The sequence below is a fragment of the Apium graveolens genome, chromosome 3 (assembly GCF_009905375.1).
Source record: "Apium graveolens cultivar Ventura chromosome 3, ASM990537v1, whole genome shotgun sequence".
Taxonomy (NCBI): domain Eukaryota; kingdom Viridiplantae; phylum Streptophyta; class Magnoliopsida; order Apiales; family Apiaceae; genus Apium; species Apium graveolens.
In genome coordinates, this window is record NC_133649.1 from 101,948,007 (window position 1) to 101,963,754 (window position 15,748).

The following is a 15,748-nucleotide window of genomic DNA, read 5'->3' on the forward strand; positions in this document are numbered from 1 at the left end:
TTTACAGTGTGGAATTTCTAATTTGTATTATTGAAGAATATTGGCGACTTTGTTATATTATTCGGAAATTTAACTAAATTTAAGTTTTGTATTTATTTAAAATTTTCAAACTTGTAATATATAAACCGCAGTGAATAGCACCATACCGCACCGCATTTTTGTGGTGTGATTTATGCGATTTTTGAGGGTACGCGGTGCGGTTGCGGTTTGGAAATTTGATCAAACCGCATGTGCGGTTTGATTTGTGGTTTGAGGAAAAAACCGCACCGCCCGCACCGCGCTCACCCCTAATCCAAGAGGTTGGTTCATGCATTTTCAAATTCTGTTTGGTTTTAATAATATATTTTTGCTGGACAAGTGTAATCTCAAATGAGCTGAATAATCTATACACAGACTTGAAACTAGTCCACTAAATTTATAATAGTTTAGTTGGATTTTGAAATTTTCTTTCGGCTAATTTTATAAAATTAATAAAATTCGCTACTTTGTTAAAATAAAATTATTTAATATTGTTTGTTTATCTTCGTAGCTAATTTTTTGTTAGTTTATATACTCCGGTAACATTTGGAGGCTAAAAAGCCTACAACAAACTCAACCCACGTAGGGCCATCCAGTCTATCCAGGACAAGAACATAAAATAAAAGGATAAATGGGCCTAATCCAAAATACTTTGATTGTTAGGCTGTCAAAACTGATTCCATTTCTAAAACACTTTTATTGTTAGAAAGCCCAAAAATCTCTCAACCCTGGGTCTAAACCAAAGAATGTTTATGTTTTAAACTAGTCCATTCATGGGCTATTCTGTAAGCAGATAATGGTATCCTGTATCCCCCAATCTAACTGAACTGTAATAGCTCTGCTAGTTGCTTTTACAAGTTACAATAAGACAAGAGCCCTTGCGTTAACGTATCCTTTCTTATAAGTTAGGGGCTTGTGAGGGTAATTCACCTACGAAGCCCGAATAAAAATGTCAGAACATTCAAAAGTTTGTTTACTTTTGGCTAGAACTGGCAATGGTAAAAGGTGTCTTTGGTCTGAAAAATTAAATCGAAATTCATGAAATCGAGATCCGATTTGATATCTGAATCATATAATCTAATAAATATCTGAAAATTGAATTAAACTGATCCAAAAATTACCCGAACCGAAAATTTAACCGAAAATGATATGAAATACTAAATCTGAATATAAAGGAATCGAATAAAACTGAATCATATATAATCCGAATCGAATATGATCCAAAAAAGCAAATTTTACACTTCAAAGTATTTTATGTTCGTGATAACAAAATTATATAATCATATTATTTTGTAAAAGTATATTTTATAATATAATATTAGAAGTAATACATTTAATAAAAAAATATTTTTTTAAGTTTCACAAATTGAAAAGGTAAATAAGTTATGATCCGAAAATATCCGAACTGAATTTAATTCAAACCGAATTTTGCTATTTTTATCCAAATCTTATCCACTTTTAGTCCGAATTAGACCCGAAGTGAATTACATCTAATTTGATGCAAATGAGATCCAGTTATATCATAATCTAAAATTGGAACCGATCCGAAATCGATCCGATTTGAAACCGATCCGGTTATCCGAAACCGATCCGGTTATCCGATTTGCCGGGTGTACTTCTGGCTCTATGCAATGTCCCTATTCTCAATAATTCACTCAAATAATGAAAGAAGATATTTCAGCATAGTATAAAATCAAGAATGAAAGAGCAGTACATAGTATTTCCATTATTTTTTACGTATTCGAGAATAATTCTGGGAAAAGTTCCGAATCTCTAATTAACATTTCTGGCATCATGTACCACCACAACAATGGTCTAAGTGGGAAAAATTCCAGGAAGTAGTTAAAAACTCCAGCTGAGAAACTAATTAAGGAGGAGCAAATTCAGAAGTAAAAAAGGGCATTGAATTATGCAGGGTCACTAGATTATGGGCATACTGGAAGTGTCCCAGATAGGGGCATATCTTTCATAAATGTATTGTCTGATCTGCTTGTGAATCACCACAAAATTACAGTGTACTCTATAGTCTATACACACTCCTCCTTGTTCACAGTAATTATTGTAACCTCAAGTGTCCATTTCGATGCTGCGTTTATCTTTACTGCACTCTCCTTCCATTCGCATTAAACTTACCCCAAAAAAGAGTAAAAGATGAATCTGAAATTAATGATATTGGTCAAAGGTGTTGGTGACTTGTTTGAGTTATTTTTCTGACGTTGCTTACGTAGCAAGTGTATCCCCAGACTGCAGGACATGGGGAGTGGAACTTTATCTTTAAATATTTATTTTGCACTATCATCAATATATATATAAAGGAGGATACGCGTGAGTTTACGTGGCGCTCTAAAATCATCTGAATCTATTTTTCTAAATTTTTCAGAGTTATAGATTTTTTAATAGTACAAAATAAGTTGAAATAGAATTCTAATTTATACATATTTCTACAGTGTTTCTAATTTTTACCGAGTTTTAGATTTTTTTATTTTTACAGAGCTATAGATATTTTAATAGTACAAAGTGAGTTGAAATACAATTCTACAACTCAAACGGTGTTCTAACTCAACCACAAAACGTAAATGGCATCTCCAATATTGAATCACCACTAACATACTTCTACTCATTGTAGTAATGTTGTCACCTAGAGCCAGTAGAAGTACAAATCTCATAACCCTACGGCTTCATCTATAATCACTATATAAGATGTGCAGACCCAAACATAATAACATCAAATTTATTTACAGACCCAACATAATAACAACAAATTTATATTATCAGTTTATTAAAATTTATTGTTAGCGGTACAATGGAGTTCTCTACTTTGAACAATTTAAACAGTACTCATGATAATTGGCAAATCAGGATCCGAATTTGCAGAATGTGGGAGTCAACCAATCCTCAGAAAAATAATGAACTAATTAGTATTGACATGATCCTTATTGATGAACAGGTAAGTACCTACGACATTATATTTTATACAAAATATATTCTTGAGTTTTATATGCTTATATACATTACATTATGTTATAGGAAAATCTCATGCATGCAACAATACGTAAACACTTGGTTCCCCGCTTTAAACATCTGGAGCTGCAAGAAGGTTCTCTATATAACATCCGAAATTTGAAGATTGTACAAGCTATAGGCAGTTACAGGCCTCTCTTCTGTGAATTTAAGGCTCTTTTCTTACCAAATACTGCCCTCCAACTGTTGGAAGAAGAAGCTGTTAAAATATCGTTGCACGAGTTCCAGTTTGTAGTACCTGATATCATTGAAAAACGTTTGAATGATAAGACTATACTCTCAGGTATCTGTAAATTTTATTTACTCACCCACATAAATATAAAATCCTATATATATATATATTGATATATCAAGTTGTATTTCTTTTTGACAATTATGTAGATGTTGTGGGATATTTGGCTGGAATTGGCCCCATTGAAATCGTTGGCAACAATTGGAAAAAACGAGATCTGGAGATTGTAACAAATCAGTAAGTTATATATTTAAAGTACGCACACACATATATTTATTTTGTACTACATTCTAATTACTAGACCCACCTTTATTATTACAATACAACAGCTCGGTCACTGCAACAATTACTCTATGGGGAAAGCTGAGCGAACAATTTGATCCAAAATTTTACAAAGACGAAGATGAGCCTTACATTATAATTGTGACAAGTACAACTGTGAAAAAGTTTCAAGGTAACAATGAATTACATATTTCAGTTTATATATTTGTTAGCTTATATATTTGCAAACCTCATATACTTGCACTGATGTTCAATATCAAACTACACTCACATCACATTATAATTAATATAATATGTATAAATATATTATATTATACGCAGGTGCAATTTGCTTCTCAGCCACAAATAATAGTAAAATATACATGAATTTGGACATTCCATATGTAGTGGCACTGAGGGATAGATTTTAACTGGTCAATTTTCGGAAAATAACTTGCTTTCATTCTTCTATTTAATTTAATATTTAGTCATTTGTATGGATGATATGATTAAAGGTAAGCATCTATGAAATTATAAATTTTTCCATTTACTTTAATGTTAGTGTAATGTTTCACTTTTAAAGCATACTAGCTGAACCTGACAAGTTTTTGAAGTAGAAGTGATTCCGGAGGATGCTAAATTTCATTTATCTGCTCTGTCAACTTAGTATATTTTTAAGATTCTGTTTGAACCTCTTTGAACCTGTTTGGCCTCGCTAAATATATTCTTACAAGTGAAAGTACAATTTAAGAGATACTCAAAACTAATCAATTATTTTCCTAGCAAGAATCGAAACAAACAACACATATGCAGTGATAAAAGGAATCGTAGTATTACATATTCATATGCAAGACAAATGATTTAGGATGCAGTATGTCCATTTCCATAATACAGTTTTCTGTATTTTATTTTATCAAGTTTTCGAGGTCCTCTAATGGTGATTTAGAGAATTCCATTAGAAAGTAAATTCTATTCTAAGTGAATTATGAGAGGTTTTTTATCCGTTAAGAAAATATTAATAAAACATATTTTAATAATCATGTGTTTGACATACTCTGATACAGTGTCTCTTTTTACATAAACAAATTTAGTAAAACTCGATTATCACGTACCTCCTACAAAGTTAAGTTTATATTAATGAATGTACTTATCTTCCCCTTGTAGGCTTATACACTATTGAATTTCAGAAAAAAGGATTGCCACATGCACACATCCTACTTTTCTTGGAATAGACAATGAAAAATCCTACCGCATCGCGGATTGATGAAATTGTAAGTGCTGAAATTCCTGACCCCAATATTGATCCTGATGGGTATGATGCTGTGAAAAAATATATGATTCATGGACCATGTGGCCAACTAAACAAAAACTCTCCATGCATGGTAAAAGGGAAGTGTGCGAGACATTTCCCAAAAAAATCAGTGATCAGACAACAATAGATTCTGAAGGATTCCCGATATACAGGAGGAGGAACAACGACATTCATGTCAAAAAGAAGGATCTCATAATAGACAATCATTTTGTGGTTCCTTACAATCGTAATTTAATTGTCAAATTCGATGCACACATCAATATTGAGGTTTGCAATTACTCAAGATCAATAAAATATTTGTTCAAGTACGTCAATAAAGGGTCTGATAGAGCAAACGTAACACTTGAATCCAGTGACTCGGTAAACCGGATAGATGAGTTCAAAGCTTACCTTGATTGTAGATACATATCTGCCACTGAAGCATGCTGGAGAATTTTCCAGTTTGATATAAATCACAGATATCCGTCGGTTGAGAGATTACCATTTCACCTACCTGGAGAACATTCAGTAATATTTGAAGAAGATAAGTGTGTCGAGAATGTGTTATCCATGCCTGGAGTTGAAAAAACAAAGTTCACAGAGTGGCTAGAGACAAACAAGAATCACGAGGATGCGCGTGAACTAACTTACTCAGATTTTCCAACACGGTGGGTTTGGAACAATCGAGATAAAATATGGACAAGGAGAAAAAAAGGAATATCGATTGGTAGAATGTACTTTGCCCATCCTTCATCCGGGGAGCGATTTTACATGCGAATGCTTCTCAATGTTGTCAAAGGTAGCACTTCCTTCGAATGCATAAGAACAGTAAACAGGGTCAGATATAAAACTTTCAAAGCCGCATGTTATGCTTTAGGGTTATTAGATGATGATAAAGAATGGATTGACTGCTTGAATGAAGCTGCCATATGGGCCAATGGCTATGAATTGCGAAATTTATTTGTCACCATACTAATATACTGTCAGGTTTCCGACGCATCACAACTTTGGAAAAATACCTACACTGCACTATCTGAAGATATGACGTCCTTGCAAAGAAAGAGATTTAGAAATAAAGAACTTCAAATGACCGAAGAACAAGTAGAGGCATACACATTGGTCGAAATTGAAACACTCATGCAAAAGTTGGGAAAAAGCTTGAGAGACATAGATGGGATGCCGTAACCTAACGCATCATTACTGGGAGATTCAAGCAATAGGTTGATAAATGAGGAGTTGGACTACGATACGGAACAACTAAGGGTGCAACATGAAAAATCAGTTATGGCTTTAAATACTTCCCAAAAAAGAGCTTATGAGGCGATATTACAATCTGTTGAGAATGAAGAAGGCCTTTTATTTTTTATCAGCGGACACGGTGGTACTGGTAAAACCTTTCTATGGAATACAATCATTTCAAACCTAAGATCAAGATCGAAAATAGTTTTTCCAGTTGCAACCGCAGGAATTGCAGCATTGTTGATGCCCAATGGCAGGACTGCGCATTCACGATTTCATATTCCAATTGACGTCACAGCGGAATCAACTTGTGAAATCCGACACGAGAGCCAATTAGCCAAACTTCTATTAAAGACCTCTTTGATCATTTGGGATGAAGCACCCATGGCAAATAAATTCTGTTTCGAAACTTTAGACAGGACCTTGAGGGATATTCTAAGAACCAGATTTGAGAATAGTATTGACAAACCATTTGGTGGGCTAACGGTAGTATGTGGGGGCGATTTTCGTCAAACATTACCCGTCATACCAAAAGGCACAAGAGCTGATATCATTGATGCTTCCTTAACTTCATCTCATTTATGGCCATTTTTTAAGTTATACGAGTTGAACCAGAACATGAGGCTCCATAATGACAGCCTAACTAAGACTGATGCGGACAAAATAGCAACCTTTGACAAATGGTTGTTACAAGTAGGAAACGGAACAGTTTATGACGATGTTGATAATAAATTAGTCAAAATACCATCAGATTTATGCGGTGACGCCTGTGGAGATCCAATGAAGTCAATAGTACAATCTATTTATCCCTCTCTTTTATAGAACTATAATGATCCTGTATACTTAACGGAACGGGCGATACTGACACCGAAGAATGAAATGGTGCATGAGTTGAATGACATGATTATGGATATGATTCCTGGAGAAAGCAGGACATACTTGAGCTCAGACAGTATATGTAAAGCAAGTATGAAAACTGATCAAAATGAACTTTTGTATCCGGTCGAGTTCCTAAATAGCTTAAAGTTCAACGGGGTCCCAAATCATGACATACAACTCAAGGAAGGTACGCCGATAATGCTACTCAGAAATTTAAACCAGTCGGAAGGATTGTGCAACGACACTAGATTGATTATTACACGTCTGGGTAAATGGTCAATTCGGGCAGATATTATATCGGGCACAAATGTTGGCCAAAACATTACAATTCCACGCATTATTATGTCTCCAAATGAATCAAGATGGCCATTCAAGCTTAACCGGAGACAACTCCCCGTAGCACCATGTTTCGCCATGACGATAAATAAAAGTCAGGGGCAAACTCTCAAGCATGTCGGCTTGTATTTGCCGAGCCAAGTTTTTAGCCATGGCCAGTATTACGTCGCTATATCTCGAGTGACCTCAAGAGAAGGACTGACCATAGTAAATGCTGATGACGAGATGGAGGATAAGACTTTCGTAAAGAACATTGTTTACAGAGAAGTATTTCAAAATATTTGGCCATCCAACAGTAGCACACAGGTATGTTATTATGTTTGCTCCAAACCTATTAAAAATAATCTATCTATATGAAAAACTATTCTATCTCATGCACATATATTAACTCAGTTAGGATTCAATCTGCATATTGTTTAAACACATTTTTTCTTAATAATCATGCGTTACCTCTTTCTTCTTGCATAAATTTAATGATTTCTTAATCACAAATCATTATCGTGAATAAATCAGTGCTATATAGGCATATTAATTTTGTAAATACTCTTAAATGCATAAGCCTGTAAGAAAAAATTTGAAATTTTATTATTAGAGTGTTTAATTGAATATCTATTGTTTCTCAGATTAAATATTCAATATGAAATCCTTGGACTATCTTAACATAATATATCTGTGCAAAAATGATACATAATTGATCTTTAATCTATCTCATATATTGATACTTGATTTAAGGTGTCTAATTCGCAGAATGATTCTTATTTGGGGAGTCCTGCAGAATCCGATTATTACATGCAAACGTCATGATAAGGTCAAAATCAGTACTAAATGGTAAAAATGCAGAGCTGTCCAACAGAATAGTATACCACATAGTTTGCAAAACAGTATGATAGCATCAGAATATTTAAATGATTGTGTTATCTGGTTTTGCTCATCTTTGTCGACACTGACATTTGTATTGATTTGAGTTTTTAATTTTCCAGATATTTTGCAAATGACTTTTGTATTTGATATGCTAGTTTCTACCAAATTTTACAAACTCCTCCTTTCATAGCCTAATTTTTTTCTACAACACCCGGGCTCAAGGATGGTTCTTTTATTCCATGAAATGCATCATTCATGTTAACAAATAGTTTGCAAGTAATTAGATATATTTTAGTAATTTTCTTGGACGTATGGAAGGACTTCTATTGATGCAGCTATACTTTGGATCTTCTAAAATTTAAAGTTAAATTAGTCTTGGAATGTACAGATTATATAATTATCTACTATGCAATCATGAAGTTGTGGTGGCATCCTTCATTGCCGTGCTTTTGATCTTCATGTTCATGATTGTGTTCTCTGGTTTTGCTCTTCTTTGACAAAACCAAATTTTGGATTGATTAGAGATGTTTTGATGCTTACACTACATACTTTTAAATGTATTTGTTGGTGCTTTAGTCTCATACTTCTTCTACTGTTCATAAATGCTCGACCCTAACCCAAGCACCAGGATATTTATTGCTAAAATTATAAAAAAATCATGATCCCATAGAGGGTATGATTCCAAGGCCAGAAGAGGTGAAATGGAAATGACAGAACCAGCACGTAATGATGTTGATGTTTTTGGCCCTCATCATAATAGCAACAGCGTGGTTGAAGCAAAGAAAGAAGTGGAGAAACTTGGCAACTTAAATGTTTTCCAAATCATATGACTTTCACCTGGATTTGATTTGACTGATCTTTTTAAGAAAAATTGCAAAATAAACAAGTAAGGTTTACATCTGCACAGCCAGCAAAGACTATCATCGATAAGCTGGAGGATGTGGCTAGAAGACTGAGGTAAAAAGTGGTGAAGAAATATGCAGGATTGTTGAAGATGGAAAATTCTAAGACCGGAAAGGTGTCCAGGCCATTGGTGCTGAGATATTTGAAATTACTTCTTCTTTTCATTTGATCGAGTTGAAAAAAATTGGCAGAGAAAGCTTGGAATATCGGAGACACCTTGGAATATCAGAAGACACCAGGCCAGGGCTGGAAGACATTTTATTGAGTTGGCAGGGTGATTTAGCAGAACCCGAGTAATAATAAATTTGCAGGTAGCTCACCTGATAATTTGTAAAACAACGGTCTCTATTAATATGCAATGTCTTAATCTTTATGTTAACTCTTAAATTTTGATTTTTCTTCAAATCAACAATTATAAGTCTGAATGATTGGTCTCTCTATACTTTTGTTGTTTGTGCACATATTATAGATACTAGCTTATGACCCGTGCGATGCACATATTGCTTTTAACACTTGAATGATTTTTAATAATATAATTATATCTTAAAATTATTATATTTTGATATATATTTTCAATAGTTGAAAAATAAATTGAAGAAAATAATAAGTTCTAATAATAAATGTTGTATGATAATTTGAGACTTGTGTGACGACCTCAATCTCGGGGTTAGGAAATGAGGACTCACACACCTCTAATCTACTAATTAAATATGCATAAACCCCGATTAACTACTAACAGGATCAACAGGATAAAGTATGAGACAAGATTACAACTACCAATCACCGAATATAACTTACAAACCCAAAATATTATTAAATAATCAATATCGATTATGGCTGGGAACCGACAGATAACCCATTGTATCTTTAAACACCTCTTTACTAGGCGCGAGCTCACTCATAACCTGTACTACCTGCTCTGGCAACTGGAAGCCCTCAACACGGTAGGGACCACCAGGTACGCTCTTACGAGCAGTGCGCCTAAGCCTGGCCATCTTCTTGCTTAACTGCCATGGTTAGATTAAGACAAAACAATGAGTATAAAACTCAGCAAGTAACTAAATAGCAGTTCTACAATAACAATTCTCAATATGCTTTGAACAAACTAGGGCATTCTGTTTTAGCTAATCTAGGTGGCAGATTTCCGTATATTCATTTTTTTTTGCTTTCTTTGAGATAAGGAAAGGTATCTGAAGAATAACTGGGCTTTCAAGAAACAAGGCTCGAAACAGGATGAAAGCCGACATTCAACACAAATCATTATAGGATCAAAATAGATCTTTCGGTAGAGGAAAGCAACAGTATTTCAAGATATAGAATCATTCATATGATTCTGAGCTCTAAGCTCCACCATAATATAATCAACTCTTTTCAAAACAGTATAAACCATTTTCATTTCCAAAAATCAATTTACTGAATAAAATTTTCAGTTCCTTTTCTTAAATAATCATTTAGAACCCTTGATTGGATCACTTATCTTTCCATTTCATTATATACGGGTGATCAGCCCGTATCGACCTCCATTCCGGTCTTTAAGGTACCATTCGGCATAATTTCAGCCTTAAATTGGACTAGTCCCACTAGCCTCTTACCATGACTGGACTAGTCCCACTAGCCTCTTACGTCTCAATCCAATCCATCAGGAATTCATTTGGAAAACCTTGAGTTGGAAAACAATAGGTTTTCTAAAATTCATTTTATCATTACCAAGCCTTTGAAATCATTCGGACTCTTTCAAGTCGAAACTCATTCTTAATTCAGATTTTTAAAGAAACAAAGTTCAGGGAGTGAATCAAAGATACGCAAGGAACAATTCTCAAGAATTCTGTATCAAGGTTAATAAGGTACTAAATTTGAAGGATCAGAAATAACTTAGGGATCATTAGGGCGATCAAGAGAAACAGGGTATCATTAAACAGAGTTAACCAAGATAATTAAAGGTTCAATATGATCATGGCATTATAGGAAACTTGAACAGAAAGGCAGATTATCAACGGGTGAAATCAATAGGATTATCAATAACAGGTTATCAAGAACAAAGGGTACTTCAAATCAATATCAGGGTTTCATAAAGCAAGGGTTTCATACTTTAACAGTTCAATACTCTACATGGTATGAACAACATTTCCTTTATAATCATTTACACAAGTAATCAGAGTTACTTGCCTGAAATTGCTTTCTTGAGGGTTGAACTACTGCCACCTAATATACTTTTCCCTTTCCTAGCCCGAATGCCCTCACGCTCCGAATCTACAATAAAACCAGAAATCTTAATTAGATTTCCAACTCTCGTTCCCGGAATGATCACTCTATACGATAACTCGATTATATTTTTGACTCGAACTATACGAGTATAGCTTATACAAATAAGCACACAGCACATAGCACATAGCACAATTCTTTCTCGTAGTTTTTATATCCTTATATACCTAGCAATCAAAGCATACTCGCTTGACCTAGGCTATTTCTTAAATCACTCTAACACTACTCTTTTACGAGTACTAGACACATTTTCAACCAAACATTTACGTGCATACTATCACTTTTATCAATCGACTTAATTCCCTTTTCTTTTATTCCTTAATTCGAATCAAAACATCAAGCAAAATCAAAGATTTTCACCTATAACACTCAATCATTCTTTCAATTACCAAAATCAAGTTTTGACCTTTATTTCTTATGGCCTATTCGGCCTTATTGCAAATACCCACCATAAAATCAATCAAATACTCACTTTAATTCACATAAACACGTATCTCAATTAACAACCTTTAAAGAACCACTCTCCTTTCTTTTAATCATAGAAATCCGAACCATAATTATACATATACAATCAAATTTCTCAAAATTACACCATACAACTTTAGTTCTAACATGATTCCACATTTAAACTAGCACCATTTTCTTGATCAACAACCATTCGAACCAAAACATACATACATGCTCACATGCAATTCAATGTTAACTTAGCACAATATCAAACACTTTATCTTTATCACGTAAGCCAACTAAGTTCCTTAACACAATTGATTTTTATCTAAATTACAACATACATCCATTCATTCATCAAATTAATCTATTTTAACTCAATTTCATTCGGCAATACCTCAAATTCACATCCCAAGGACAAATCATTGACATGCACATCTTGATCCTTTTTAAAACTAACATGCAATCACTTTTAGTCCATTTATACTTAGTGTTTACCAAGATTATCCAACAAAAATCAATTTCCTTTCTTATTAATCACAAAAAATCGAACCTAAACTTAGCATGCAACAATATTTTCATTCCTTTTTTAATCTAATAACAATCCCTCATCATTTTAAACAAGTTAATTCAAATCAAACAACCTTAAAGATTAAAACCATTCGGCCTTTTTCAAAAACAATCATGCAACTTGATATTCTTAATTCTTGAATCACAAATCCACCTATATTTCAACATCAAATCAATGACTCATGCATTTCAATATAATCAACTTGATTTCCTTAAAATAGTAAGGGCCATTCGGCCTTTTAATCAAAACACCACATGCAAACATAAATAAGTGATCTTAAGGTTCCAGAGCTCAGTTTTTAACATCATAGCTCACCACCGGTTCACCGGAGTTCATCACCGGTGGCGGTGGCTTCACGGTGGTGCCCTCATTCGAGGGTGTCCAACCACGAAACCCCCGATTTCTCAAAAGAAATGTATCAACACCACATGCAAACTGATTTCAGCACAATAATCATAGGATACGAACTAATCAAGCAAGCCCTCGGTTCTTGGCTCAAAACCGAACCCAAAAACATACACACACTTCGGCATGCAAGCACCAATACACACATGCACATACTTCTACCTACACATAAGTGTTTATCATGAAGAATTAAGGATAATTGATGAGTTTGATAAAGGAAAATGGAAGGATACCGAGAGAAATTGATGAGAGAGCCGAGAGAGAGTTGCTCGAGTGAGAGAGAGAGAGTGAAAGAAAAAGAGGAGAGAAAAGAGTGAGTGCACGGAAAAGAAAGAAGAAAATGGGGAGGAAGGAGTAATTTATACTCCACCAACACAAGGGCAAAATGGTAATCTAATAACTCCCTTTTTAATTTACATTTTGTTTCTCTTTTTAATGTCGAGAATTATTGAAAATGACAATTTTAACACGTAGGTCTCGAAATTAGCTTTTCATCCATTACTCATAATAAGAATTTGAGCGAGCAGTTGATTTTATATGAATTTCGCAAACTCGCTTTAATAAATACCTTTTCCACATAAAATCAATTTAAAAATACAAAGACCCACAATTAAATTCACTTATCATTTTTAAAAAGTCTCTAAGACCTCTACGAAGATAACAGAACGAATCCCATGTTTTTATCCATATCAGATGATTTTATAAAAATGCACGAAGGTTAAATAAACCCTTATGTAAATCACATAATTCCTTTAAAATTCACAGAAATTAACACAGAACATATAATCATGCACACAGTCAAGCAATCACACACATATAGTCACATAACGACTCAGGTCTGATCATAGAATCTATCCCTCTTTAATCTTTATTCTCTTTTTACGCGTACCGGGTCACGTTCAGCCTGACGGCCCGACGCTCAGTATTTCGAATACGCTTCTCATTACCTTTGCCAATCAACACGTCTCTTAAGACGAAATACTTCATTCATTTACTTCACATATAATTCACATTTTATATTATTTAATTTTCATACTAGGACGGGTTCCGTTCTACCTGACGGCCCGAAACCACAGCTTGACTTTTAAGCCGACTCTTTAAATTGGAACGTTTTTATCCACGCTCCTTAACTCTAGTATACAGATAAGATAAATAATCACCACTTAATCACATAATCTCATCACATAACACATACTTTACTTTCTTAATTACGACGCAAAATTCTCGGTCGTTACAATCTACCCTCCTTAAAAGGATTCTGTCCCCAGAATCTAATCTAAGCAAATAGATGGGGATACTTTTCTTTCATTTCGCTTTCTAATTCCCAGGTCGATTCCTCGACTAGTGGATTTCTCCACAACACTCTAACTAGAGGTACAACTTTATTTCTAAGCGTCCTTTCTTTTCGATCCAAAATTCGCACTGGTTGTTCCACATAGGACAAATCTGGTTGGATTTCTACTGGTTCCAACTCGATCACATGGCTCGCATCAGCATTATACTTCTTCAGGAGAGATACATGAAATACATTGTGCAGATGTTGCATTTGCGGAGGTAGCGCTAATTCATACGCCACTTTCCCAACTTGTCGCAATACTTCAAATGGTCCAATGTACCTTAGACTTAGCTTTCCTTTCTTTCCAAATCGAGTTAAACCTTTCCAAGGAGATATCTTCAACAAGACCTTGTCTCCAGTTTTGAATTGCACATCTTTCCACTTTTGATTCGCGTACTTTGCCTGTCGGTCTTAAGCTGCAATTAGTCTCTTTCGTATCATTTCAACTTTTTCCTTCGTTTGCTGCACTAGCTCGGGGCCAATTAACTTGCGCTCACCAACTTCATCCCAATAAGTAGGGGATCTACACTTTCTTCCATACAACGCTTCATAAGGCGGCATGCCAATACTTGCATGATAACTGTTGTTGTAGGAAAACTTAACTAAGGGCAAATGATCGTCCCAATTTCCTTTGAAATCTATTGCGCAGGTTCGCAACATATCCTCAATTGTCTGAATTGTCCTTTCACTTTGTCCGTCTGTCTGCGGATGATATGCCGTACTCATTTTCAATTTCGTTCCCAAATGATCATGGAATTGTCGCCAAAATCTCGAATTAAACCTTGGATCTCTATCAGACACGATAGATACAGGAACTCCGTGACGCATCACGATTTCATCCAGATACATTTTGACCAGCTTCTCTAATAAAAACCTTTCGTTTATCGGCAAGAAATGTGCTGACTTTGTCAGTCGATCAATTACCACCCAAATCACATCATGATTAGACTTGGTTTTAGGTAATCCTACCATGAAATCCATTGCGATATGTTCCCATTTCCATTCAGGTATATCCAGTGGCTGAAGCAATCCACTTGGCCTTTGATGTTCCGCTTTAACTCTTTGGCACGTGTAACATTTGCTTAACCATTCTGCAATTTCCTTTTTCATGTTTGGCCACCAAAAATTTCCTTTCAAATCCTGGTACATCTTCGTACTTCCAGGGTGAATTGAAAATCTCGAGTTATGCGCTTCTTGCAAAATCTCGTGCTTTAGTTCCACAACATCAGGTATCCAAATACGTGAGTTAACACGGTATATCCCTTTTCCATCCTTTTGAGCTTTAATTTCTTCTCCCGTCAACTTATTCCTTTCGCGATTCATCACTTGCTCTTGACAGCATCTAATCTTTTCCAAAATTTCAGGTTGAAACAGCATTGCATAAATGGCTTCACCTCCACATTCTGGAGTCTGCACCACTATTTCCATCTTTTCAAAGTCCTTGATTAATTCTTCTGATGACGTTAACATATTCAACTTTTCCTTTCGACTTAAAGCATCGGCTACCACATTTGCCTTTCCAGGATGATAGTTTATCGCGCAATCGTAATCTTTGATTAATTCCAACCACCTTCTTTGTCGCATATTCAGTTCTTTCTGAGTAAAGATATACTTTAAGCTCTTATGGTCCGTATAAATCTCGCACTTTTCCCCGTACAAATAATGCCTCCAAATCTTAAGGGCAAA

At 34.8% G+C, this 15,748-nt stretch overlaps 3 protein-coding genes across 3 annotated transcripts; all 3 read left to right on the plus strand.

The window, feature by feature from the left end:
* The first annotated feature begins 2,821 nt into the window (after nucleotides 1–2,821).
* LOC141714483 (replication factor A protein 1-like) lies at nucleotides 2,822–3,963 on the plus strand. The gene is made up of 5 exons (XM_074518001.1): nucleotides 2,822–2,965; nucleotides 3,046–3,322; nucleotides 3,421–3,508; nucleotides 3,601–3,725; nucleotides 3,875–3,963. The coding sequence occupies exons 1-5, from the start codon at nucleotides 2,822–2,824 to the stop codon at nucleotides 3,961–3,963; spliced, it is 723 nt and encodes a 240-aa protein (XP_074374102.1).
* A 917-nt stretch (nucleotides 3,964–4,880) lies between these two features.
* LOC141714484 (uncharacterized) lies at nucleotides 4,881–6,008 on the plus strand. The gene has a single exon (XM_074518002.1). The coding sequence runs from the start codon at nucleotides 4,881–4,883 to the stop codon at nucleotides 6,006–6,008; it is 1,128 nt and encodes a 375-aa protein (XP_074374103.1).
* Nucleotides 6,009–6,107: 99 nt separating this feature from the next.
* Nucleotides 6,108–9,461, plus strand: LOC141714485 (uncharacterized). The gene is made up of 3 exons (XM_074518003.1): nucleotides 6,108–6,782; nucleotides 6,885–7,583; nucleotides 8,010–9,461. Exons 1-3 carry the CDS (start codon nucleotides 6,108–6,110, stop codon nucleotides 8,079–8,081), a joined length of 1,446 nt encoding a protein of 481 aa, XP_074374104.1. The 3' UTR covers nucleotides 8,082–9,461.
* The last annotated feature ends 6,287 nt before the right edge of the window (nucleotides 9,462–15,748 follow it).